Source organism: Salmo trutta, chromosome 1 (assembly GCF_901001165.1).
Source record: "Salmo trutta chromosome 1, fSalTru1.1, whole genome shotgun sequence".
In the NCBI taxonomy this organism is placed as follows: Eukaryota; Metazoa; Chordata; class Actinopteri; order Salmoniformes; family Salmonidae; genus Salmo; species Salmo trutta.
Genome location: NC_042957.1, coordinates 26,475,528 through 26,500,839, shown reverse-complemented (window position 1 = coordinate 26,500,839; position 25,312 = coordinate 26,475,528). Strand labels below are relative to the sequence as shown.

The 25,312-nt window shown below is 46.4% G+C and overlaps 1 protein-coding gene across 4 annotated transcripts in view; it reads left to right on the top strand.

The window, feature by feature from the left end:
- Positions 1-24,906, top strand: part of LOC115192494 (EH domain-containing protein 3) — a 39,547-nt gene extending 14,641 nt beyond the window's left edge. For 3 of the 4 annotated variants that reach the window (XM_029751081.1, XM_029751099.1, XM_029751089.1), the window contains 3 exons: positions 11,134-11,546; positions 17,128-17,292; positions 20,612-24,905. In XM_029751081.1, coding sequence (XP_029606941.1) covers positions 11,134-11,546; positions 17,128-17,292; positions 20,612-21,142 — 1,109 coding nt within the window. In that variant the 3' untranslated portion in view covers positions 21,143-24,905. Of the gene's footprint in view, positions 1-11,133; positions 11,547-17,127; positions 17,293-20,611 lie in introns of all 4 variants that reach the window. The other variant, XM_029751071.1, reaches the window with a different exon arrangement.
- Positions 24,907-25,312: the final 406 nt, after the last annotated feature.

The following is a 25,312-nucleotide window of genomic DNA, read 5'->3' as shown; positions in this document are numbered from 1 at the left end:
AGTGTCTGCTAAATGACGTAAATTAATGCATTTCAATTAACAGGTGTGCCATGTTAAAAGTTCATTTGTGGAATTTCTTTCCTTCTTAATGTGTTTGAGCCAATCAGTTGTGTTGGGACAAGGTAGGGGTGGTATACAGAAGATAGACCTATTTGGTAAAATACCCATGTCCATATTATGGCAAGAACAGCGCAAATAAGCAAAGAGAAATGACAGTCCATCATTACTCTGAGACATGAAGGTCAGTCAATCTGGAAAAGTTTTTTCAAGTGCAGTCACCATCAAGCGCTATTATGAAATTAGACCGGTTGAAATCTGTCCTTTGGTCTGATGAGTCCAAATTTTTGGTTCCAACCGCCGTGTCTTTGTGAGACGCAGAGTAGGTGAACGGAGGATCTCCTCGTGTGGTTCCCACCGTAAAGCATGGAGGAGGAGGTGTGATGGTGTGGGGGTGCTTTGCTGGTGACACTGTCAGTGATTTATTTTGAACTCAAGGCACACTTAGCCAGCATGGCTACCGCAGCATTCTGCAGCGACATTTGTTTTTCAACAGGACAATGACCCAAAACACACCTCCAGGCTGTGTAAGGGCTATTTGACCAAGAAGGAGAGTGATGGAGTGCTGCATCAGATGACCTGGCCTCCACAATCACCCAACCTCAACCCAATTGAGATGGGTTGGGATGAGTTGGACCGCAGAGTGAAGGAAGAGCAGCCAACAAGTGCTCAGCATATGTGGGAACTCCTTCAGACTGTTGGAAAGCATTCCTCATGAAGCTGGTTGAGAGAATGCCAAGAGTGTGCAAAGCTGTCATCAAGGCAAAGGGTCAATACTTTGAAGAATCTCAAATATAAAATATATTTTAATTTAACACTTTTTTGGTTACTACATGATTCCATATGTGTTATTTCATAGTTGTGATGTCTTCACTATTATTCTACAATGTAGAAAATAGTACAAATAAAGAAATCCCCTTGAATGAGTAGGTCTAATGTGTTTTTAATGTGGTTTGGAGAAAGGTTGTAGTCATGTGTTGACAAGATGCTTAACAAGCATTGTAATCCTTTTAGAGGAGACAGGTATGTGTGTGTGCGTGTTTGTGTGTTTGCGTGCATGTGTCTGCATGTATTTGCTGCTGTTTTGTTCTCTCTCTTACTGTGCTGTGGGTTGGCCTAAGCGTGTCTGTGGGGTTAATAGTGCTGAGTGTGCGTAGTGCAGGCAGACAACCCTGTTTCTGTTTCAATAAAGCAGCACAGTTTAGGATCCTACGTACAGCACTGCAGCGGACAGGCCTGAGGATACTTTTCACAGCCTGTTAATGTTCTTAGGATTCCTGAATAAGTGGACACATTTCCATAACATCACTCATCAACATGTTTATGTTACAAATCACCAATTTAATAAGATGGATTGTGTCAAGCATTTGGGGAAGAGTGAAATGAGTTTGAAACAGGTTAAAGTTGAGGGCCAAGTACTGCTTGATACTTTTAAGTCCCTCACAGAAAGTAGAATGCTTTAGTACCACTCGTAGCTAAGTAGTAAACAGGCCATATCTCTGGGAACTACTAAGAATGCCAGAGGCCTGGCAACAGTTGGCTAGGGACAAGGACACGTGTATGGGGACAGGGTAGGGTTGCCACAGGAAGCCTTTTTATCACTCCGAACAAGTATATTGCACACCTTCCCCCTTCATAGCACAGTAGCACATGAGTGCAAGGTTGGTGACCATCTGTGTATGCTTAGAACTGAGCCATGGGAGAGAGAGCCGAGAGAGAATCAGACTTCTTAAAAACAGACTTACCTGGCAGATGGGAAGGATAATGACCTCAGTAAGGATGCCCAGAAGGGACAATAATAGAGACGTCTCTAAGCCCACAAACTAATAGAGAGATAGAGTACTGGTTAGTTTATGGACAGCTTTTGCTACAGTAGGATACCTCACCTTGATAAAGGCTGTTGTTTTTAACCTTTAGGGAAAAACATTTAATCCCAGTATAATAAAGGCTTTATAAGAGTAATTCAGCAAATGATTTGGAGCTTTTTAACCACGTATCTCCAGTATAGCTGTGTTATATCTGCTATAGAGCTGTTCTATCCTCTAGTCTCTGGGCTGTATTAGAGGCCTGGCCTGGCAGAAGGGCTGCTGTTAGTTTTAGCAGCTGGGAGCTTTCACTGACACTCAGCCAACACCTCTCTCCCCCCAGAGAAGCCTCTCTTTCTCCTGGGCCAGGCCGCACAGACCTCCACTACACCAGGCCAGGACTCCTACACCATGCTCATATCCTGAGGAAAATACTAATACCAGCCCAGGTCTATTGTAGCAATAATGATGTTATATTCTGTGCCTAGCAGATTCCCTCATTCTGGATGGCTTGCACCTGTTGTCCCAATGGAATGAAGTGGTACGGTGAGGTACGGGTCTGGCTAGATAAAGTTTAATGAGATTTGTTTAGGCATACATGACAAAATCTGTCCCAATAAACACTATCACTGAAAGGTCCACTGAGTGTATCAATTCTTTCAAATCTATAAAGCATTTGATCATAACTTTTCAGCTTACTTAATTTGAATCTAACAAAGAGATGCACAGTTTCTATTTAATTTATTTATTTACTGAGTGGTTTTCCACCCTTTCAGGAAACACAATAGTCATCTTCAGCAGGACTCATGCCTGCCCTAAGTGAATAAGTGTCTGATTGCAGCGTATTTTCATAACCAAGGGCCAAGCCTGCGTTCCCATGTCAACCAGTAACACAGTTAAACCTCTGAGGGGCCAGGAGTCAGAAGTACAGTGCTAGGAAAAGACATGAAGACTATCCCTTACTTGTGAACTGTCATTGAACTGTGGAAAATGACGGATTCCTGGATCTGATATTCCATTCCAGTCACTTTCTATGCCCTCTGAAGACCAAGTGTAGGCAAAGTCACAGCGCTAGTTGACTAGTTGTTTGTGTGTTCAGTTCGGTTGCAAGTCAATGATGTGAGGAAAGTGGGAATTTGTATATATCTGACATTTGTTACCTTCGGATATACTTGGGAATGGACATTAGGACAGTGTCACTCTTTCCAACTAATTAGGTAGCAGAGCAGACAGACAGAAGGTCGGTTCCAGGTTCGTGGACTGTATGACTTCTTTCATTTCTTGCCTTGGCATAGTGTTCTCTGTAGCAAGCCCACTTTCATCATGCTTCCAATAGCAATAGATTGCTCACTGCCTTCATTCGTAATTTATTGTTAAACTACTTGAGAAAAAAGAAGAAACCCGCACACTGCTCTTGCTAGTATCACTGCTTTTTAAGCTTTACCTAAGGCTTAATAAAGAGCAGTGATACTAGCAAGAGCAGTGTGCAGGTTTCTTTTTTCATTTTTTTCATCTTATTCATCTGTTTTCATGCACCTGCAAAAAAAGATAGCTCAGATGTGCGAGTGCCTTTTGAATTATAGTTAAACTACTTGAAACATGGTTTTTCTTTCAACTTTATTCGGCTATGGCTGTTCACCCACTCAAAACCAAAGTGTATAATAAAGTTCTTACCTTATTTAAGTCAGCACAGCTGTGTGTGTGTGTGTTTAAGTGTGCGTGTGTGATGTGTAACTGTGTGTAGGGGTCCTGTTCTTGAATCTCTCTGACGCCTGTCTCTCAGAGTGTGAATGTTACCGTTTCTCTTGTTGCTGGAAAAAATACAAGCCTTCCCAAACACAGCGATCAAAGCGCACAACAAAACAAGGTGCCCCAAACACAGGGGGACAAAACACTGTTGGTGCAAACACACGCACTACTGAAAATTACAAAAATCAGAGTGTCACCAAGCAAGCAAACAGAGAAACACAATCACGTACAAAAAACCATACATCCTACGCTAACCTAAATAACCCCCCCACTAATGACTAACCCAAAACAGGTGCGTGCCTACCTAGACCTAACCAAACGAAAGTGAAACAAAACAAGGATCGATGGCAGCTAGTAGTTCGGCGACGACGACCGCCGAGCCCCGCCCGGCCGAGGAGGGGCGCCACCATCCGTCACAGTCGTGACAGTACTCCCCCCCTGACGCGCGGCTCCCGCAGCGCGCCGTCGCCGACCTCGAGGACGCCCCGGAGGTCGAGGCGCAGGGCGATCCGGATGGAGGCTGTGGAACTCCCGGGTGAGCGCTGGGTCCAGTATGTCCTCCACCGGTACCCAGCACCTCTCCTCCGGGCCGTACCCCTCCCAGTCCACGAGGTACTGCAGGCCCCTCGCCCGGCGTCTGGAGTCCAAGATGGATCGAACTGTGTACGCCGGGGCCCCCCCGATGTCCAGGGGGGGTGGAGGGACCTCCCGTACCTCATTTTCCTGCAGCGGACCAGCTACCACCGGCCTGAGGAGAGACACATGAAACGAGGGGTTAATACGATAATAAGAAGGAAGTTGTAATCTGTAACACACCTCGTTTATTCTCCTCAGGACTTTAAATGGCCCCACAAACCGCGGACCCAGCTTCCGGCAGGGCAGGCGGAGGGGCAGGTTCCGGGTCGAGAGCCAGACTCTCTCCCCTGGGGTGAACACGGGGGCCTCGCTGCGGTGCCGGTCAGCGCTCGCTTTCTGTCGCTCCCTGGCTCGTCCCAGGGATTCCTGCACAGCGTTCCAGGTCTCCCTTGAGCGCTGCACCCATTCCTCCACCGCAGGAGCCTCCGTCTGGCTCTGATGCCATGGCCCCAGGACCGGCTGATAACCCAACACACATTTGAATGGTGACATGTTGGTGGAGGAGTGGCGCAAAGAGTTCTGAGCCATTTCGGCCCATGGCACGAACCTTGCCCACTCCCCTGGCCGGTCCTGGCAATAGGACCGCAGGAACCTGCCCACTTCCTGGTTTACCCTTTCCACCTGCCCATTACTTTCGGGGTGAAACCCCGAGGTCAGACTGACCGAAACCCCCAGCCGCTCCATAAACGCCCGCCACACTCGGGACGTGAACTGGGGGCCTCGATCTGAGACGATATCCTCGGGCACCCCGTAGTGCCGGAAGACGTGGGTGAATAAGGCTTCCGCGGTCTGCAGGGCCGTAGGAAGACCGGGTAACGGAATCAGACGGCAGGACTTAGAAAACCGGTCCACAACGACCAGGATTGTAGTGTTGCCCTGAGACGGCGGGAGATCGGTCAAGAAATCCACCGCCAGGTGGGACCATGGTCGTTGTGGAACCGGGAGGGGTTGTAATTTCCCTCTAGGCAGGTGCCTGGGAGCCTTACTCTGAGCGCACACCGAACAGGAGGAGACATAGTGCCTCACGTCCTTCACCAAGGTGGGCCACCAGTATCTCCCACTAAGACCACGCACCGTCCGCTCAACCCCTGGGTGACCCGCGGAGGGAAGCGTGTGAGCCCACCGAATCAGCCGATCGCGAACACCGAGCGGAACGTACTTACGACCCACTGGACACTGCGGAGGAGTAGGCTCCGTCCGTAACGCCCGCTCAATGTCCGCGTCCACCTCCCAGACCACCGGTGCCACCAGGCAGGAGGCTGGAAGGATAGGCGTGGGCTCGGTGGACCGTTCCTCGGCGTCATGGAGACGAGACAGTGCGTCGGCCTTAGTGTTCCGGGAACCTGGGATATACGAGATGTTAAACCGAAATCTCGTAAAGAACATCGCCCACCTGGCTTGACGCGGGTTCAGTCTCCTCGCCGCCCGGATGTACTCCAGATTGCGGTGGTCAGTCCAGATGAGAAAAGGGTGGCGCGCCCCCTCAAGCCAATGTCTCCACACCTTCAGGGCTCTGACCACAGCCAACAGCTCCCTGTCCCCCACATCATAGTTACGCTCCGCCGGACTCAACTTCCTAGAGAAGAAGGCGCAGGGGCGGAGCTTGGGGGGGGCGCCCGAGCGCTGGGACAGCACGGCTCCTACCCCAGCCTCGGACGCGTCCACCTCCACTATGAAGGGCAAAGAGGGGTCCGGGTGCGCCAGCACCGGGGCGTCGGTGAACAAAACCTTCAGACGACTAAAAGCCCTGTCCGCCTCCGCGGACCACTGCAACCGCACCGGGCCCCCCTTCAACAGTGAGGTAATGGGAGCCGCCACCTGCCCAAAGCCCCGGATAAACCTCCGGTAGTAATTGGCAAATCCCAAAAACCGCTGCACCTCCTTCACCGTGGTGGGAGTCGGCCAATTACGCACGGCTGAGACGCGGTCACATTCCATCACTACCCCTGATGAGGAAATGCGATACCCCTTGAAAGAGACGGCTGGTTTGGAAAACTCACATTTCTCAGCCTTGACGTATAGGTCATGCTCCACCAGTCGCCCAAGCACTTTACGCACCAGAGACACATGCTCGGCGCGTGTAGCGGAGTAGACCAGAATGTCATCGATGTACACCACTACACCCTGACCGAGCAGGTCCCGGAGAATCTCGTCCACAAAAGATTGAAAGACTGCGGGAGCATTCTTTAACCCATACGGCATGACGAGGTACTCATAATGGCCAGATGTGGTACTAAATGCAGTTTTCCACTCGTCCCCTCCTCGGATACGCACCAGATTATATGCGCTCCTGAGATCCAATTTCGTGAAGAAGCGCGCCCCGTGAAATGACTCCATCGCCGAGGCGATGAGAGGTAGTGGGTAACTGAAACCCACTGTGATGGCATTTAGACCTCTATAGTCAATGCACGGGCGCAAACCTCCCTCCTTCTTCTTCACGAAAAAGAAGCTCGAGGAGACGGGTGAGTGAGATGGCCGAATGTATCCCTGCCTCAAGGATTCAGTGACGTATGTCTCCATAGCCGCTGTCTCCTCCTGAGACAGGGGATAAACGTGACTACGAGGGAGGGCAGCGCCCACCTGGAGGTTTATCGCACAGTCTCCTCGTCGATGAGGTGGTAATTGGGTCGCCTTCGTTTTACTGAAGGCGATAGCCAAATCGGCATATTCTGAGGGAATGTGCACGGTGGAGACTTGGTCTGGACTCTCCACCGTAGTCGCACCGATGGAAACTCCTATGCACCTGCCCGAGCACTCATTTGACCACCCCTTAAGAGCCCTCTGTCCCCACGAAATCTTAGGGTTGTGATTGGCTAGCCAGGGAATCCCTAGAACCACTGGAAACGCTGGGGAATCGATGAGGAAAAGACTAATCTGCTCCTCATGACCCCCCCGCATTACCATGACCAGAGGTACAGTGACCTCCCTGACCAGCCCCGACCCTAGTGGTCGACTGTCTAGGGCGTGTATGGGGAAGGGTTGGTCCAACTGGACCAAGGGAATCCCTAACCTAGCCGCGACCCCACGGTCCATAAAACTCCCTGCTGCGCCTGAATCGACTAGCGCCTTAAACCGGGAGTGAGGGGAGAAACAAGGGAAAGACACTGACACATACATGTGACGTACAGGGGGCTCTGGGTGAGGCTGGTGCTGACTCACCTGAGGTGTCAAAGGAGCGCTCTGCCTGCCGTCTGGACTCCTAGGGGAGTCTCCCCAGCACCGGTCCACAGTGTGCCCTCTGCGACCACATGAGGTGCAGGAGCGACCCCCCCCTCCAGTCTTCCTGGCTGCTGCCCCCCCTATCTCCATAGGCGTGGGAGCAGGAGGGCTGGAGGGTGGAATGAGCAGGGCCCGGGTCGGACGTCCGCGGGCGGCCAGCAGATTGTCCAGTCGGATGGACAGATCCACCAGTTGGTCCAGTGTGTGAGTCGTGTCCCGACAGGCTAATTCCCGGCGGACGTCCTCCCTCAAACTACAACGGTAGTGGTCTATAAGGGCCCTCTCATTCCACCCTGCTCCCGCGGCCAGGGTCCGGAACTCGAGAGCGAAATCCTGCGCGCTCCTCGTCTCCTGCCTCAGGTGAAACAGCCGCTCACCCGCCGCTCTCCCCTCCGGGGGATGATCGAATACTGCCCGAAAGCGGCGGGTGAACTCTGGGTAGTTGTCCCTGGCTGAGTCCGGACTGTCCCACACGGCGTTTGCCCATTCCAGGGCCTTACCCGTGAGACAGGAGACGAGGACGCTGACGCTCTCCTCCCCCGAGGGAGGGGGACGAACGGTCGCCAGGTATAACTCCAGCTGGAGTAAGAAGCCCTTACACCCAGCGGCCGTTCCATCATACTCCCTGGGGGGGGGCGAGCTTCACCCCACTGGTACTGGGAGCTGTGGGTGCTGGGGGGGGCGCAGGCTGTTGGACTGCCGCGTTCGAGGGGCCGAGAGCGCGTCGGTCCCAGCTCTCCAGGCGCGCCAACACCTAATCCATGGCGTTACCCAGCCGGTGGAGCAGGGTAGAGTGTTGATCCACGGTTTCCTCCATGGACAGGGCTGGCGCTGAAGCTCCTGCTGACTCCATTACGTTTTGGGTACGTGATTTCTGTCACGCTTGTGTGTAGTGGGTGAGGAATCAAATGCAGGAAGCTGCGATGCAGGGTAGTGGCTTTAATAAGCACAACGGAAAAAATACAAGCCTTCCCAAACACAGCGATCAAAGCGCACAACAAAACAAGGTGCCCCAAACACAGGGGGACAAAACACTGTTGGTGCAAACACACGCACTACTGAAAATTACAAAAATCAGAGTGTCACCAAGCAAGCAAACAGAGAAACACAATCACGTACAAAAAACCATACATCCTACGCTAACCTAAATAACCCCCCCACTAATGACTAACCCAAAACAGGTGCGTGCCTACCTAGACCTAACCAAACGAAAGTGAAACAAAACAAGGATCGATGGCAGCTAGTAGTTCGGCGACGACGACCGCCGAGCCCCGCCCGGCCGAGGAGGGGCGCCACCATCCGTCACAGTCGTGACACTTTCTTCCTGTGTACAGCTGCGAATGAACATGGACCCGGCTATAGCGAGTATCGTAAATGCGCATATGGAGGTATTGTAGTGAAAGTCCGACTTTAAACAACCGCAGTGTTAACCAACGCAGCTTGCCTATACTACAGTAGACCCTATGGGATTTCTGCAGTGCTGCGTCAAGCCAGGCCTAAAATAACTGGGTCCCTTGACATTAACAGCCTCCTTTGCCCCATCGTTATAAATCAGTGCCATAATGCCATGGTCCTCCAACCAGTTTCACTGCTCTTATTGTCCTGCCCATTATTCACGTATGGTCTTTGACTTACTGTACTGCTGCCTATATTTCCCTCCAGAGGCAAAGGAGCCTTGAGTGTTTATTTCTGTTTAAGCCCTTACAGTAATACTGGTAGTTGATCCATAGTCAATAGTAAGTCTAGTCAATATACTTGAGAACTAGAGAAACACTAGCAAGGGTATGGAGTAGCACGTAAGCACTAATGATAAAATGCCTCCTACGAAAAGGTGAGAAAGGTGTTCTGTCTATCCCCACAGAAGGTAACAATAAAGGCCCATAATGAAACTTCCAAATCATCAGGGATGAGGCCTCTGCGTTTCTCTCCTGTATCGGCATGGAATAAAATCCTTCCCTGGAAACATGGCCCTGGCTGCCATATTCCATGCCTCTGATTTGAGCAACATTAACACACTAATCCCAACTTCTGGTACGGTACCTTCTCCAATTCTGGGAGTTCTGTGGAAATCTTCCCCTCAGCTGTAAGTGCACCACGGTAAGGAGGAGCTCTGCCATGCACCTCTGGAGTTGGAGTAGGGTTGGAGAAGAGTGGTTAAGTGCTCCATGAAACAGGTGTTTCACTTGATAGATGCTATGTGTCTTGATATTGAAATACGTCTCAGCACAAACAGCTTGAGGTTGTGTTTCTGTGTCTATGATGTGCCTATGCACAAACAGGAGACCTGAAATGAAAGTCCTGGGTTGTCTTCTATTCTTTTTGATTTCATAGATCATTCCATTGTCTCATTTTACATTCAACAACTTTTACATGTGTGTTTTTAACAGATGCTTTGGTTTCTTCAAAGTGTACTCATACTGTATGTTTCTTTATTCTCCTCATAATGCTGTGTCACATATGTTGTGTGTAGTTCCCTGACCCGTTGTTATATTACGTTGAGTACACAGCACACACATTCATTTCTTGTAGCCAAGCTCTTTGAGCAGAACCTTATATTAGTAGTTTTTATTATGTGATTTTCCCCACTTGAGTCCCAGCCAGTTAGAGTTAGGAATGGAGCAGAGAGAGAGAGAGAGTGCGGTGCCCAAGGTCAACTCTCTGACTTACTGGCTGACTGCAGCTCTGCTTCCAATTAACACAGTGAAATACTCTCCCCATCCAATGGAAACTCTTCTTTCAATGGCATTCAAATAAGATAGCCATGTCTACCACTGATATCTTGTCAATGGGAGAGTTAGCTACTTTCACTACTAGGAATACATGCTTTGATAATGGACTCATCCATTAGTACTCATCACCTGCTGCTATCTAGAGACAAGAGTACATTTTCATTTCTCTGGAGCTGAAATCTGTTTTCCCCCGACAGCTCTCTTCGTCTCTGGGCTTCTCGGATCACTGGCTTCAGATTAGACAGCTAATTGCTCCATTAGATTAGCAGTCGTTTGGGGGATTCTCCTTCGCGCCTGAAATGCCTGTCTTTCTCTCTCCCTATCTGCTGCTGCTGGGAGATAGTTGCAGGAGGAGAATAAAGTGGTTCAGTCTCCCACTTAGTGTAAAGCCTGTTATCCAGCTAGCGAGGTTGAGGGTAGGCGAGGAGGAGGAGGTCATGAAGCCATATGCTGAGTCATTCAGCCCCTTCTTGTCCTTCCCTGCTCCTCAGACTGGGGTTAAAGAAAGCACCCTCATTCTCCTCAATCCACTGTATTAGCATGAAGTGATGACATAGTTAAGCAAGAAGTGAGGACAAGACAGATTAATGTTGGCTTTAGAAATCATGTTCTCACTGCTTAATGGTAAGATAAGGGAGAGGCACCAAATGATCGACCATTGGATCATGTTTTTCAGGCTTTCAGCCTCTATCTCAGATAGTGGTTTTAACTGTTGTCTTTAGGAATTTATGACGTGTCATACTGTTTGTCCTCTTGAGCAATAGCAGGCCTCCCAAGTTTACAACATTCTTCTGGTTACTTAGCTGGGTGCCACTGGATCGCTCTGGCCCTCCAAGAGTCTGTACTGTTGATGTTCTGCCGGTTGTTGACCCTGCCTATCTCCCTCCACTACCCCTCACCCCCTCTCACCCCCTCACCTCCCCCACCCCCCTCTCCAGGCTACGACTTCGCAGCCGTTTTAGAGTGGTTCGCCGAACGCGTGGACCGCATCATCCTCCTGTTCGACGCCCACAAGCTAGACATCTCAGACGAGTTCTCGGAGGTCATCAAGGCCCTGAAGAACCACGAAGACAAGATCCGGGTGGTTCTAAACAAGGCTGACCAGATCGAGACGCAGCAACTGATGAGGGTTTATGGCGCCCTCATGTGGTCGCTGGGGAAGATCGTCAACACGCCTGAGGTCATCCGTGTCTATATCGGGTCGTTCTGGTCACACCCATTGCTCATCCCTGACAACCGTAAACTGTTTGAGGCGGAGGAGCAGGACCTGTTCAAGGACATCCAGTCACTGCCCCGCAATGCTGCCCTCAGGAAGCTCAACGACCTCATCAAGAGGGCACGGCTCGCCAAGGTAAGCTCTGACTACGTGCACGCACACATTCTCTCAGAAAAGAGTGGAAAGTACTCCTAAGCGCAATGTCATTTTGGTCTGACTAGAAAGTTCTCTTTTATTAAGTATTAAGTCATTTTGCCAAAGAGAAGAATAGTCTTTTTTTAAAGAGGTCTTTGAATGGAATAGAATCTCAAGAGAGACCATACGCAGTTGCCCTGACTGACCAGGAACTACAATACAGTAGACTCACTATGCAAGAGTAATGAGTGCAATCACACCCACTTTGTTAGGATACGATAACCTTCCCCTACTAAGCGAGCTGCCAACCCTCTCCCCAGGGGAACATTATGTGACAGCGTGTTGAGACGAAGCCTGGTACAGTGGCTGTACCCGGATACCTTCACAGCTGAGCTACACTCTAATAGAGTCATAAAGCACTGAGAACCCAAAGTCATACCACATCAATTATCAGTCCTAGGTCACTACTGTTCACTTGACATAGAGACTTGATTGCAAGTGGGTTTGAGATGCAGTTGGTCATGGAAAAACCTTAACTTCAACCCCAGATGTATCTTACATTTTTTGGGAGCGTGATTTTTTTCTCAGGACACATGAATGTTGTTTTTTTATAACTCACATTATGCAGTTTGGAAACAAATCCTATTTTTATTAGATTTTTTACTAGTCAATAAAAAACTGTTGGGCGATGGGGATAATTTTGCAGCAATAGAAATCATTCCACAAGGACTAGGTTTTATAAGTCATTATATTGATGAATCATTTTTTCCAAGCTAGATAGAAAAATAAATTGCAAGGTGAGTTGTTCTGTGGTCGAGGCCTACTGGCTGACTGATGGACGAGCATCCAGGGATCACAGCAGTGGTCAGGATAAAGACAGGTCATTTAGGCTCTGGGTGTGTCCAATACCATTAGATGATTAACATTCAGCCTCATGATCAATCTCACTCCCCATGGCTGAGTATATAACCTTCCCAGACAGCCATAAACCCCAACTCCACCCTGCCTCTGTGGTGACCTAGCCGTGAGTCGTGACCATATTGTGTTGCCGCCAATTATTGTGGTGTCTCAGGCAAACATGATTTGCAGTACAATATTATCGCCCTATAGCTAAACAAACAGAGGGGTTGTGTGTGATCACAACCAGTGGGGAGTGTTTAATTGATGAGCTTGTCATCATTTCTGGGATGTCCCTGACCTTACAGTAGGATTCAACTGGATCCAGATGTGTATAGGCATGATCTGTGGCTGGGGGAGGGATGGATAGAGGGAGTTGGATAGTAGATCCAAACAGTGAGGTGGGGGGGTATTGAATTATGTGCAGAAAGACCTTGAGAGAGCATCAGAAGTGTTTGTTCTAATAACAATGAGACCTGGGGTGTATTCATTACGGAAACCTTTTACCGTTTAAGAAACAAACCGAAGAAAACAGAGCAAACCGAGACTTTCTATTGGACAAATTCAGGTACTGTAGGGCCCTCCTCAGCGTTCTATGGGAACCTAGATTTCTGTGGCACTTGGTTGCAGTTCCTATTGCTTCCACGAGATGTCAACAGTCTTTAGAAATTGGTTGATGTTTTTCTTTAGAGAAATGAAGAAGTACGGCTTTTCAGAACGAGGGTCCAGCCGAGTGGACTATACTGTTTTGATGCGCGCTCCAGGTCACGCGCTTCACGTTGTTTTTATCCGGTATTGAACACAGTTTATCCCGTCTTAAATTAGATCGATTATTTACGTTTTAAAATATCTAAAGTTGGATTAGGAAAGTTGTTAGAAATGTTTGGACAGCGTTTTACAGGTAACTTATTAGATATTTTGTAGTCATGCTGGGCGAGTTGGAACCGATGTTTTTCTCAATCAATCAAATAAATTGACATTTTGGAGATATAACAACGGAATTAATTTAACAAAAGGACCATTTGTGATGTTTATGGGACATATTGGAGTGCCAACAGAAGAAGTTCTTCAAAGGTAAGGCATGAATTATATCGTTATTTCTGAGTTTTGTGTCGCGCCTGGCGGGTTGAAATGTGTTTGTTTGATGGGGTGCTGTCCTCAGATAATCGCATGGTTTGCTTTCGCCGTAAAGCCTTTTTGAAATCTGACGCTGTGGCTAGATTAGAAGTTAAGCTTTAATTTGGTGTATTGCACTTGTGAATGTATGAAAGTTAAATATTTGTAAAAAAATTTTGGGGAATTTCGCGCTCTGCAGTTTCACCGGACGTTGTCGAAACGTTCCACTAGCGGAACCCCATCCCAAACAGGTTTCAACTAAGTCTGTTTATTGTTTGAGTTTCAGCAAGGCACATCTGTATATAAACAACAAAGGATTTGTCAATACTATTCATATTTAAAAATACATGAAACATTCAAAGCAATTAATTTATTGCTGAATTATAAGCAATACAAAATCAAGTACATAAACAAATCACTTTTCCCCACTCATTCCATTCCTCTTTCCCTCACTCACAAACTCCCTCTTTCTTTCACTGGACCTACCTAAAGGATAAGATGTCAAATTAGCCTTGGAGGCAACAACAGAATACCATGGAAAGAAAGATTGAGCAAACCCCACTGAAATGGAGAAGGGGATGTAGGGTCGGTCGCCCCTTTGCCTTCAGAAGAGCCTGAATTCTTCATGGCATTCTACAAGATGTGAGAAACATTCCACAGGGAAGTTGGTGGATGTTGCACAGGGATGTTGCTTAGGTCACTCATTTTGCCCATTCTAACGTTCAATCGAACAGTAACTGAATGCCTTGATGCCTGTCTGCCTGATTTATATAGCAAGCCATGGCCATGTGACTCACAGTCTGTAGGAACGATACAGTTTCGTGAATGGAGTGGTGTACCTAATATACTGGCCAGGTTTGAGTGTATATAGGCTACATGTATGGAGTACATTAGGTTTTGTAGTGTTCCTTGAGCAAAAATAAAGGAGTTCTGTTCTAATGCCTTCACTTATCTCTGAACTTGCTGTTCAGTTTCCGCAGGAGCTGATGTTCCAAGTGAATAGAATCTGTCCTGGCTCTTTTTGCAGTGAAGAGCAGAACAACATAGCTAAAAAGATGCTCCCAGGCGGCCGAGGAAGGCAGGCCTCTGTTCAGTTTGAGGGACACACATCTGAAAGCGGAGTTTAATTCCGTTCTGTCTGTATGGAAAGGAATGAAGCAAGTCCATCTTATCTGACACACAGGCAAGGTACCCATCCAGCTCCCCTGTACCTGGTGACCTTTTGGGCATCAGTGATAAAGAAAAATCCTCTTAATCAATTGAATGCTGCCTCTGTTGCTCTGTCTCACTCTCTGTTATTGTGTCAAGATGATGCTTCAGGTAGACCAATCCTGTATAGTTACAAATACAAAACATCCACATATTGAATATTTCAGCAAATTCTGCTTTCGGTGGCAACTTCATATCACTGACATTACAATAGCCCAGACTTCCCATACTTGTTATTCTCAGATACTGAGACTGAAGTGAGTTAGTCAGATGTTCTCAGACCTAAATGTTGTCTAATGTTGAGATGATTCCATGTCTAGCTGTACCTATTGGGTACACGAACAACGTTATATGGACAGCTAACTTAGCTGCAAGGATAGCTTGCTAACATTACCATGCTAGACACTAACACTAACACATGTAAGTTAGACTATTAGATAGCTAGCTAAACTAGCTGCTAAAACCATCCATAACGACATTTTTGATCATTCATAGCTAGCTAGTTCTCAAACTAAACTAGCTAAGTTTGTTTTGACTTTTTGAAAATCTTTCGACCATCATCGTTCAGTTTGTATGCATAGCTTGATTGGCCTGTATGGGTGCGACGATGCGTGACATTTTATTTAATTGGTCACTAACTAAACAACAATGAGCATTTTCTTTTCTGCCTTCAAAGGGCTCTCCAAAACTTTCCATGCCCTCATGATTTACTATTATAAATAGCCTACAAAATTGTACTCTTTAATAGATGGTTTTAAAAAAGGTAGCGAAGTACAATACTACAAAACATTTTAAAGTAAAATGGCTGCCTTTGAAAAATACAAAAGAAAGTACAAGTACTCGGAAAAGATACTCAATTCCTGTAACGAGAGTATTTGTAATTCGTTATTTTCACCCCTACACCTACTATTGTTAAATTGCTTTTATTCCTCATTGAACACAGTCAATAATGTCTGGAGCAACTGTTGAATATCAACAAAAATTTGGATTTGAGTTGCTGTTGCCATTTCACTGTGTAACGATCGTCGTGCAGGAAGGAAGAAGTGGACCAAGGCGCAGCTGGGAGCGAACACATGTTATTTATTACAGACTGAAATAACACGGTCAAAACAGAGAATAAACGTATCGTTACTGCTCCAACAAAAAGAGACAACAACCCACAAACATCGTGGGGGGAAAAGGAACTGAAATATGATTCCCCAATCAGAGGCAACTAGCGACAGCTGTCTCTGATTGGGAATCGACATAACCCAACATAGAAATACGCCCCAAAGCAAGGCTATACCAAAACATAGAAAATAAACTATAGAAATGCCACACCCTGACCAAAATAGAAGAGTTCACCTGGTCAGGGCGTGACACACTGCTTGAAACTTGTTTTCCCACTTTTAGTATGCCTTATCTCATCAATCAGGTGTCTTTTAATTTTTAATCTGTACTTCTCATTTAAAATCCACATTCAGTATTCAATATTCAATCAATCAATCAAATATATTTATAAAGCCCTTTTTACATCAGCTGATGTCACAAAGTGCTATACAGAAACCCTGTCTAAAACCCCAAACAGCAAGCAATGCAGATGTAGAAGCACGGTGGTTAGGAAAAACTCCTTAGAAAGGCAGGAACCTAGGAAGAAACCTAGAGAGGAACCAGGCTGTGAGGAGGGGGCCAGTCCTCTTCTGGCTGTGCCAGGTGGAGATTATAAGAGTACATGGCCATTTAAGGCCAGATTGTTCTTTAAGATGTTCAAACGTTCATAGATGACCAGCAGGGTCAAATAATAATCACAGTGGTTGTAGAGGGTGCAACAGGTCAGTGCCTCAGGAGTAAATGTCAGTTGGCTTTTCATAGCTGAGCGGTCTAGAGGTCGAGACAGCAGGTGCGGTAGAGAGAGCGAGAGAAAGTATTGCATTCAAATATAGCATACATAACATGTGAAGTTCTTCTTTCATGGTGAATTGTCTCTCAGAAATCTCCAGGAGAGCCAGTCGTGTGATGCGGTTATTTTCCCCTTCCCCTCTCTGTTTTAGGAAACCAAAAGGAAAGGGAACCTCTTGAGTAGCCGGATGCGGTACCTGCTACATGCACCCTCATAACACTGCTTTAAGTGCTTCCTTCCTGTTTGAATGTTTAAAATATCAGGCATTTATTTTCAAGGACTTTGGGAGATTAAGGGAAACATTAAAGAGCCCTTAGTGGCACAACAGACACATAAACAAAACTATGACCCAAGAGGAGCTGGCTGCAACCCCTGTATGGGTCCCGAACCAGCATTTGGGAAGCACTGCATTACTTGAGTGATGTCTCTCTGCCCCACTTGGTATTACCAGTCCTGTTGTTTTCTGCTGTTTCCTTGTAGGTCCATGCCTACATCATAAGCTCTCTGAAGAAGGAGATGCCAAGTGTGTTTGGAAAGGAGGGCAAGAAGAAGGAGCTGATCAACAGCCTGGGAGAGATCTACAGCCGCATTGAGAGAGAACACCAGATCTCCCCTGGAGACTTCCCCAACCTCAAGAAGATGCAGGTGAGATGGACACACTGATAGACACACTTGGATTCTCCTGAGTAAGGTATAATAGTAGATGTCCACTACCATTGAAATGTTTGGGGTCACTTAGAAATGTCCTTGTTTTTGAAAGAAAAGCAATTTTTTGTCCATTACAATAACATCAAATTGATCAGAAATACAGTGTAGACATTGTTAATGTTGTAAATGACTATTGTAGCTGGAAATGGCAGATTTTTTATGGAATATCTACATAGGCGTACAGAGGCCCATTATCAGCAACCATCACTCCTGTGTTCCAATGGCACGTTGTGTTAGCTAATCCAAGTTGATCATTTTAAAAGGCTAATTGATCACTAGAAAACCCTTTTGCAATTATGTTAGCACAGCTGAAAACTGTTGTTCTGATTAAAGAAGCAATGAAACTGGCCATCTTTGGACTAGTTGAGTATCTGGAGCATCGGCATTTGTGCGATAGATTACAGGCTCAAAATGGCCAGAAACAAAGTACTTTCTTCTGAAACTCGTCAGTCTATTCTTGTTCTGAGAAATGAATGCTATTCCATGCGAGAACTTGCCAAGAAACTGAAGATCTCGTACAACGCTGTGTACTACTCCCTTCACAGAACAGCGCAAACTGGCTAAATCCAGAATAGAAAGAGGAGTGGGAGGCCCCGGTGCACAACTGAGCAAGAGGACAAGTACAGTCGAGTGTCTAGTTTGAGAAATAGACGCCTTACAAGTCCTCAACTGGCAGCTTCATTAAAAAGTACCCGCAAAACACCAGTCTCAACGTCAACAGTGAAGAGGCGACTCCGGGATGCTGGCCTTCTAGGCAGAGTTCCTCTGTCCAGTGTCTGTGTTCTTTTGCCCATCTTAATCTTTTCTTTTTATTGGCCAGTCTGAGATATGGCTTTTTCTTTGCAACTCTGCCTAGAAGGCCAGCATCCCAGAGTCGCCTCTAAACTGTTGACGTTGAGACTGGTGTTTAAGATGGAGCCAAAGAACGTGGCTGACGTTTTACATTCTCCCAACCAATTATGCTATTTTGTTAGTTTTTTTGCATTTTGTGTAACTTATTTTTTTTACTTATTGTGTACGTAATGTTGCTGCTACAGTCTCTTATGACCGGAAATAACTTCTGGACTTGAGAACAGCGATTACTCACCGCGGACTGGAGGAAACTTTTTCATTTAACGAGTCTGACAAGAAAGATAAACTGCTTTCACTGGAACAGGCCCAGATCCACGCATTTTGCGTGAAGAAAAGACACAGGAAAAGGGGCCGCAAATCGGGCAGCCTTCTGAGAATCCGTAGGTAAGCGAGTAAACTCCCACTGCCATCCGTTCTTCTTGCTAACGTGCAATCAACGGAAAATAAAATTGATGACCTACAATTGAGATTATCCTACCAACGGGACATCAAAAACTGAAACATCTTACGTTTCACCGAGACGTGGCTGAACGACGATACGGACAATATAGAGCTAGCAGGATTTTCCATGCACCGGGTGAACAGAGACGCTGCCTCTGGTGAGATGAGGGTGTGTGTATTTGTCAATAACAGCTGGTGTGCGATGTCTAATATTAACAAAGTCTCGAGGTATTGCTCGCCGGAGGTGTAGAGTACCTTATGATAAACTGTAGACCACACTATCTACCAAGAGTGTTCTCATCTATATTATTCGTAGCCGTCCATTTACCACCACAGAACGAAGCTGGCACTAAGACCACTCTCAACCAACTCTATAAGGCCATAAGCAAAGGAGAAAATGCTCACCTAGAAGTGGTGTTCCTATTGGCCAGGGACTTTAATGCAGGCAAACTTAAATTACCAGCATGTCACATGTGCAACTAGAAAAAAATTATCCTAGACCACCTTTACTCCACACACAGAGATGCATACAAAGCTCTTCCCGCCCTCCATTTGGCAAACCTGACCATAATTCTATCCTCCTGATTCCTGCTTACAAGTAAAAATTAAAGCAGGAAGTACCAGTGACTCGCTCAATCCGGAAGTGGTCAGATGACGCAGATGCTACACTACAGGACTGTTTTGCTAGCACAGACTGGAATATGTTCCGGGATTCATCCAATGGCATGGAGGAGTACACCACCTCAGTCATCGGCTTCATCAATAAGTGCATCGACGACGTCGTCCCCACAGTGACTGTATGTACATATCCCAACCAGAAGCCATGGATTACAGGCTGCCGCCCTCAGACGAACAATCAAACAAGCAAAGCGTCAATACAGGATTAAAATTGAATCCGACTACACCAGCTCTGATGTGGCAGGGCTTGAAAACTATAACAGATTACAAACCCAGACACAAGCTGCCCAGTGACGCGAGCCTACCAGACGAGCTAAATGCCTTTTATGCTCGCTTCGAGGCAAGCAACACTGAACCATGCACGAGAGCACCAGCTGTTCTGGATGACTGTGTGATAACGCTCTCGGTAGCCGAACAAAACCTTTAAACAGGTCAACATTCACGAAAGCTTCAAGTTCCTTGGTGTCCACATCACCAACGAACTATCATGGGCCAAACATACCAAGACAGTCGTGAAGAGGGCATGACAAAACCTTTTCCCCCTCATGAGACTGAAAAGATTTGGCATGGGTCCCCAGATCCTCAAAAGGTAATACAGCTGCACCATCGAGAGCATCCTGACCGGTTGCATCACTGCATGGTATGGCAACTGCTCGGCATCTGATCAATTTGATGTTATTTTAATGGACAAAAAATGTGATTTTCTTTCAAAAACAAGGACATTTCTAAGTGACCCCAAACTTGTGAACGGTAGTGTATAATGCAGCTTATGGGCTGGACAGACAACATCATAGCATGTATACCTAAAAGCCTAAAAGTATGACTACAAACATGACTCACATTGTCATGTTTACCTAGAGGGCCTGATTGGCTTTGGATAAAGCCCACAGTCTGTGCTGTTTTCAAGCAAACACAAATCCTCTGACTGAGCTAACACAGCAATGTATCTGCCCTACTGGGACAAACTGCTTTGAGCCAACAGCCCCTTTCTGATTGGCTATGATCAGCCATTACATCTGAACCACCCCCAGTCCATCTGGGCCTGATGAGCACTGTTTTCCTCACTGAGAGAAACACCATCATGACTTGGCTCAGAGTAGAGAATAAACAGCAGTCATGTTGATCCTTTCTGACATAAATGTATCTCTGATGCACAGACCAGGACAGTCATGTACCTTGTTCCAACCCCCTTAGAGACTGTAAAGATGTATCAACGAAGATCAGCTTGACTCTGAAAGCACAGCTCTTTTTAACTCTAACCTCTACCCTCTCTTCCCTCTTATAGGAGCAACTGAACGCCCATGACCTGAACAAGTTCCAGCCCCTGAAGATGAAACTGCTGGACACAGTGGATGACATGCTGGCCCACGACATCGCCAGCCTCATGGTGCTGGTCAGGCAGGAGGAGACCAACCGACCCCAGCAGGGGGTGAAGGGAGGGGCCTTTGACGGTACCCTCAACGGGCCCTTTGGCCATGGCTACGGCGAGGGTGCTGGCGAGGGCATCGATGAGGCAGAGTGGGTGGTGGCCCGCGACAAGCCAATGTACGACGAGATCTTCTACACGCTGTCGCCGGTCAATGGGAAAGTGACGGGTGCCAACGCCAAGAAGGAGATGGTGAAGTCCAAGCTGCCCAACACTGTGCTAGGGAAAATTTGGAAGCTGGCTGACATCGATAAGGATGGGATGCTGGATGATGAGGAGTTTGCCCTGGCCAATCACCTGATTAAAGTCAAACTGGAGGGGCACGAGTTGCCCGCCGACCTCCCCGGTCACCTCATCCCCCCCTCCAAGAGGAAAATCCCTGCTGAGTAGATCCCCCCCCCTGCATCCTCACTTCCCCAGGGCACTGAAGAAGAAAGGGAGTTGGTAGGAGGAAGGGCAGTGAAGGATCTTTGGGGGTTGCGGGGGTAAATTCATCAAGGTTGGACAACCACGCTTCAACATGAAACAAAGAAAAGTCTAAACTTTGTGGTCATGCTTAGAGAGAGCAAAAAGATTGAAAGTGTTGGCTTGCTCTTCTGACCTATGTATGATTTGTTTTATTTCTTTTTTTAATTAAACTGGGTTGAAGGGGGTAAAGGTCATGGTTCAGAGTTGGGGGAACTGATATTGGACTCTTACTGACTGCACCACCTGCATGCCATATTATTAAACACCCCCACTTAGAGTGTGCTGTCTGTGACAATAACCTGCATTATCATTGGATACATGAACCCTGTCTGTTTCTCAAGCATAAAGGATTTGTATTTTATTTGAGCCTGAATTTGAACCTACGTCATATCTCCCTTGACATAAAATAGGCATGTTTCAAAAAGGATCAACTTAATCTTAATAATCCTGCTACTTATCACCTTAAAATACAATAACGGCTAAAATGCAGTGATATGAACCCTTTTTTTATAAATAGACATATTATATTTTCTTCTTGTGTACAGGCAGCATCCTAAAAATGCAGGCCCTTCGTAGCCTGACCAAGAGACTGTTACAACTGTGTAGCTGTCATGTCGTAAATCTGAGTTGGTAGACCTTAAAATGTATAATGCTTGAAAGTGCTTTCTAGTAACTATTATTTAGAATACTTCACTGTTGAGGGAAAGAGACTTCAATCTTTCCGTAGACAAGGAGGTGAACTGACAATGGAGATAATGTTTCTGTCATGTTCTGGCTTTTCCGATGGGACGTAGAATACATACAAATATTCCTTATGCGTAACTCATTAAAAAGCAACGGTTGTAAATCAGCACTTTCATTCAATTATCATACTCAGATCGCTTCCCTCGATACTGTAGATAGCACAAAAAAATGGTTATATTCTTCCTATACTGTGACTTTCAATGTTCATCATACAGTGTATATCTACCATAGAGACTGTTCTAGGTTCTATATTTTATGATATCCACTAGTGCTGTAGTTGAGACCACTTCTGGATATTATCCACCATAAAGAATATATCATAATCCAAATACCCTGTGTTTGTGTACGTGATTGGTCAGAAACAGAAAGATTGAATAGGTCAAATATATATGGGTATTGTATGTAGAAAAGGGCCCCTAATTGCGTGTTCAGAGAAAGTTTAATTTCGTAGCTACAGTAATACTGACGGTTATAACTGGGATCATGTTGGGGGAACACTTATCTGAAAGGAGTTCTTAGGGGCAACTGATATGTTGAGAGAATATACAGCACACAGTATGAAAGGGCTCTATTCAATCCGTAGCACTGAAGATACGCTTTATAGAGCGATTGACAATTAAAGACAATGTTCCCGTGGTCGCGGAGACTGCATTCACGGTAAACGCTGCGTATGTCGACTCAATCAGAATGAGAGTTTCTCCCACTCTGTACACAAGGGGTACGTTTCTTTCCCTGGCTGATATGACTGATACTATTTTCTCCTGCTGTCTGTCTGTTGCTGCTGACAGTACGCTAGGTATCCTGTTGTCATCAATCTATTGCTGCTGATGGTACGCTAGGTATCCTGTTGTCATCAATCTGTTGCTGCTGACAGTACGCTAGGTATCCTGTTGTCATCAATCTGTTGCTGCTGACAGTACGCTAGGTATCCTGTTGTCATCAATCTATTGCTGCTGACAGTACGCTAGGTATCCTGTTGTCATCAATCTGTTGCTGCTGACAGTACGCTAGGTATCCTGTTGTCATCAATCTATTGCTGCTGACAGTACGCTAGGTATCCTGTTGTCATCAATCTATTGCTGCTGACAGTACGCTAGGTATCCTGTTGTCATCAATCTATTGCTGCTGACAGTACGCTAGGTATCCTGTTGTCATCAATCTATTGCTGCTGACGGTACGCTAGGTATCCTGTTGTCAGCAATCTGTTGCTGCTGACGGTACGCTAGGTATCCTGTTGTCATCAATCTGTTGCTGCTGACAGTACGCTAGGTATCCTGTTGTCAGCAATCTGTTGCTGCTGATGGTACGCTAGGTATCCTGTTGTCAGCAATCTGTTGCTGCTGATGGTACGCTAGGTATCCTGTTGTCATCAATCTATTGCTGCTGACAGTACGCTAGGTATCCTGTTGTCATCAATCTGTTGCTGCTGATGGTACGCTAGGTATCCTGTTGTCATCAATCTGTTGCTGCTGACAGTACGCTAGGTATCCTGTTGTCAGCAATCTGTTGCTGCTGATGGTACGCTAGGTATCCTGTTGTCATCAATCTATTGCTGCTGACAGTACGCTAGGTATCCTGTTGTCATCAATCTGTTGCTGCTGACGGTACGCTAGGTATCCTGTTGTCATCAATCTATTGCTGCTGACGGTACGCTAGGTATCCTGTTGTCATCAATCTGTTGCTGCTGACAGTACGCTAGGTATCCTGTTGTCATCAATCTGTTGCTGCTGACAGTACGCTAGGTATCCTGTTGTCATCAATCTATTGCTGCTGATGGTACGCTAGGTATCCTGTTGTCATCAATCTGTTGCTGCTGACAGTACGCTAGGTATCCTGTTGTCATCAATCTATTGCTGCTGACAGTACGCTAGGTATCCTGTTGTCATCAATCTGTTGCTGCTGATGGTACGCTAGGTATCCTGTTGTCATCAATCTATTGCTGCTGATGGTACGCTAGGTATCCTGTTGTCATCAATCTGTTGCTGCTGACGGTACGCTAGGTATCCTGTTGTCATCAATCTGTTGCTGCTGACAGTACGCTAGGTATCCTGTTGTCATCAATCTGTTGCTGCTGACAGTACGCTAGGTATCCTGTTGTCAGCAATTTGAGTAGATGTTGCAAATGATACGGTAACCAATAAAGGCGACCGAGCCAAGCATTTCTCATTCTGCTTCCTGCTTTTGTTTTGATTAACTTCAGTAAGACTACTTGTATTCCTGAGACCCTAACCCTTTCCAGATGTCAGGGACCTATGAATCTACATGGACACAAGTCAGATGACTGTTTTCATGCACGACAATTAAAGGGATGTATTTTCAGTCAGATTGCAGCTTCTGATTGTATCGCACGTCACCTGTGCTCAACAGTTATGCTTCACATGTACACAACCCATTCAATGATAACCACATACACACACTGGATGCCTGCTCTGTGTTCATCATCACAACGACTGTAAATCCAATGTACAGCCCCTCGTAAATAAGAACACACAGTCTTCCCTGTCTGCTAGTGGAGAATACTCAGACAGCTGTTGTGGTGGCACTCTCCGATCGATTGGCTAATGTGGTGTATCACAAGTGGAGGTGTTGGTGTTGTTTGTGCAGTCTGCTCTCTGAGCCATGGATATAGAGAGTTAGAAGGGGTGTGTGCCACGGGCAAATGGAAAGGGGTGTTCTGGGATATGGATATTTTCATTCAGTTGTATTATTCATGATTAGCAATGAGAGGTCTACTTGGTAAACCACAGTACCCTGCGTGTGTCTGTCTGTCTGTCTGTACCATTGTGCGTGTGTGATTAACAGACTTGCAGAAAACCAGAAGCCATGTTCATGTGTATGTTGTTCTATGTACCTGTTCTCCAGTTGGTGGGAAGTTGGATGGTAAAACATTCCTCATATTATGTTCTGCTTTGAAAACTAAATAAAGCTCATTCATCTATTACAGAGTTTATTGTGCTGTTTTCATGTGTCCCCACATGGAGTAGACCACACTGCCTTCTGTATAAACTCTCTCATCTCGCTCGTGTCATGTCTTTCTTTTCAGACTGTGTGGAGAAGAAGGGAACATGTGTTTTTGTGGAGTTTAGTTGCTGGGATTTTCCAGCCAGAGTTGTGGTTCATGCTTGGTTGTTATGACTGAAGGCAGAGAGCAGCGGGAAGGCCAAGAGCTTCGAATACAGCAACCAAAATGTTGGCATGTAGTGTTTTTCCCACTTCTGGAATGGACCATGGATGAGAAATTGTAAAGCTATTGTCTCTTTCCATTTCTCTGTCACAGTTTGTTCACTTTATTAAGGAAATTCTGACATCGATCATACATTGGTCATACCCCCTCAATTTTACTATCTG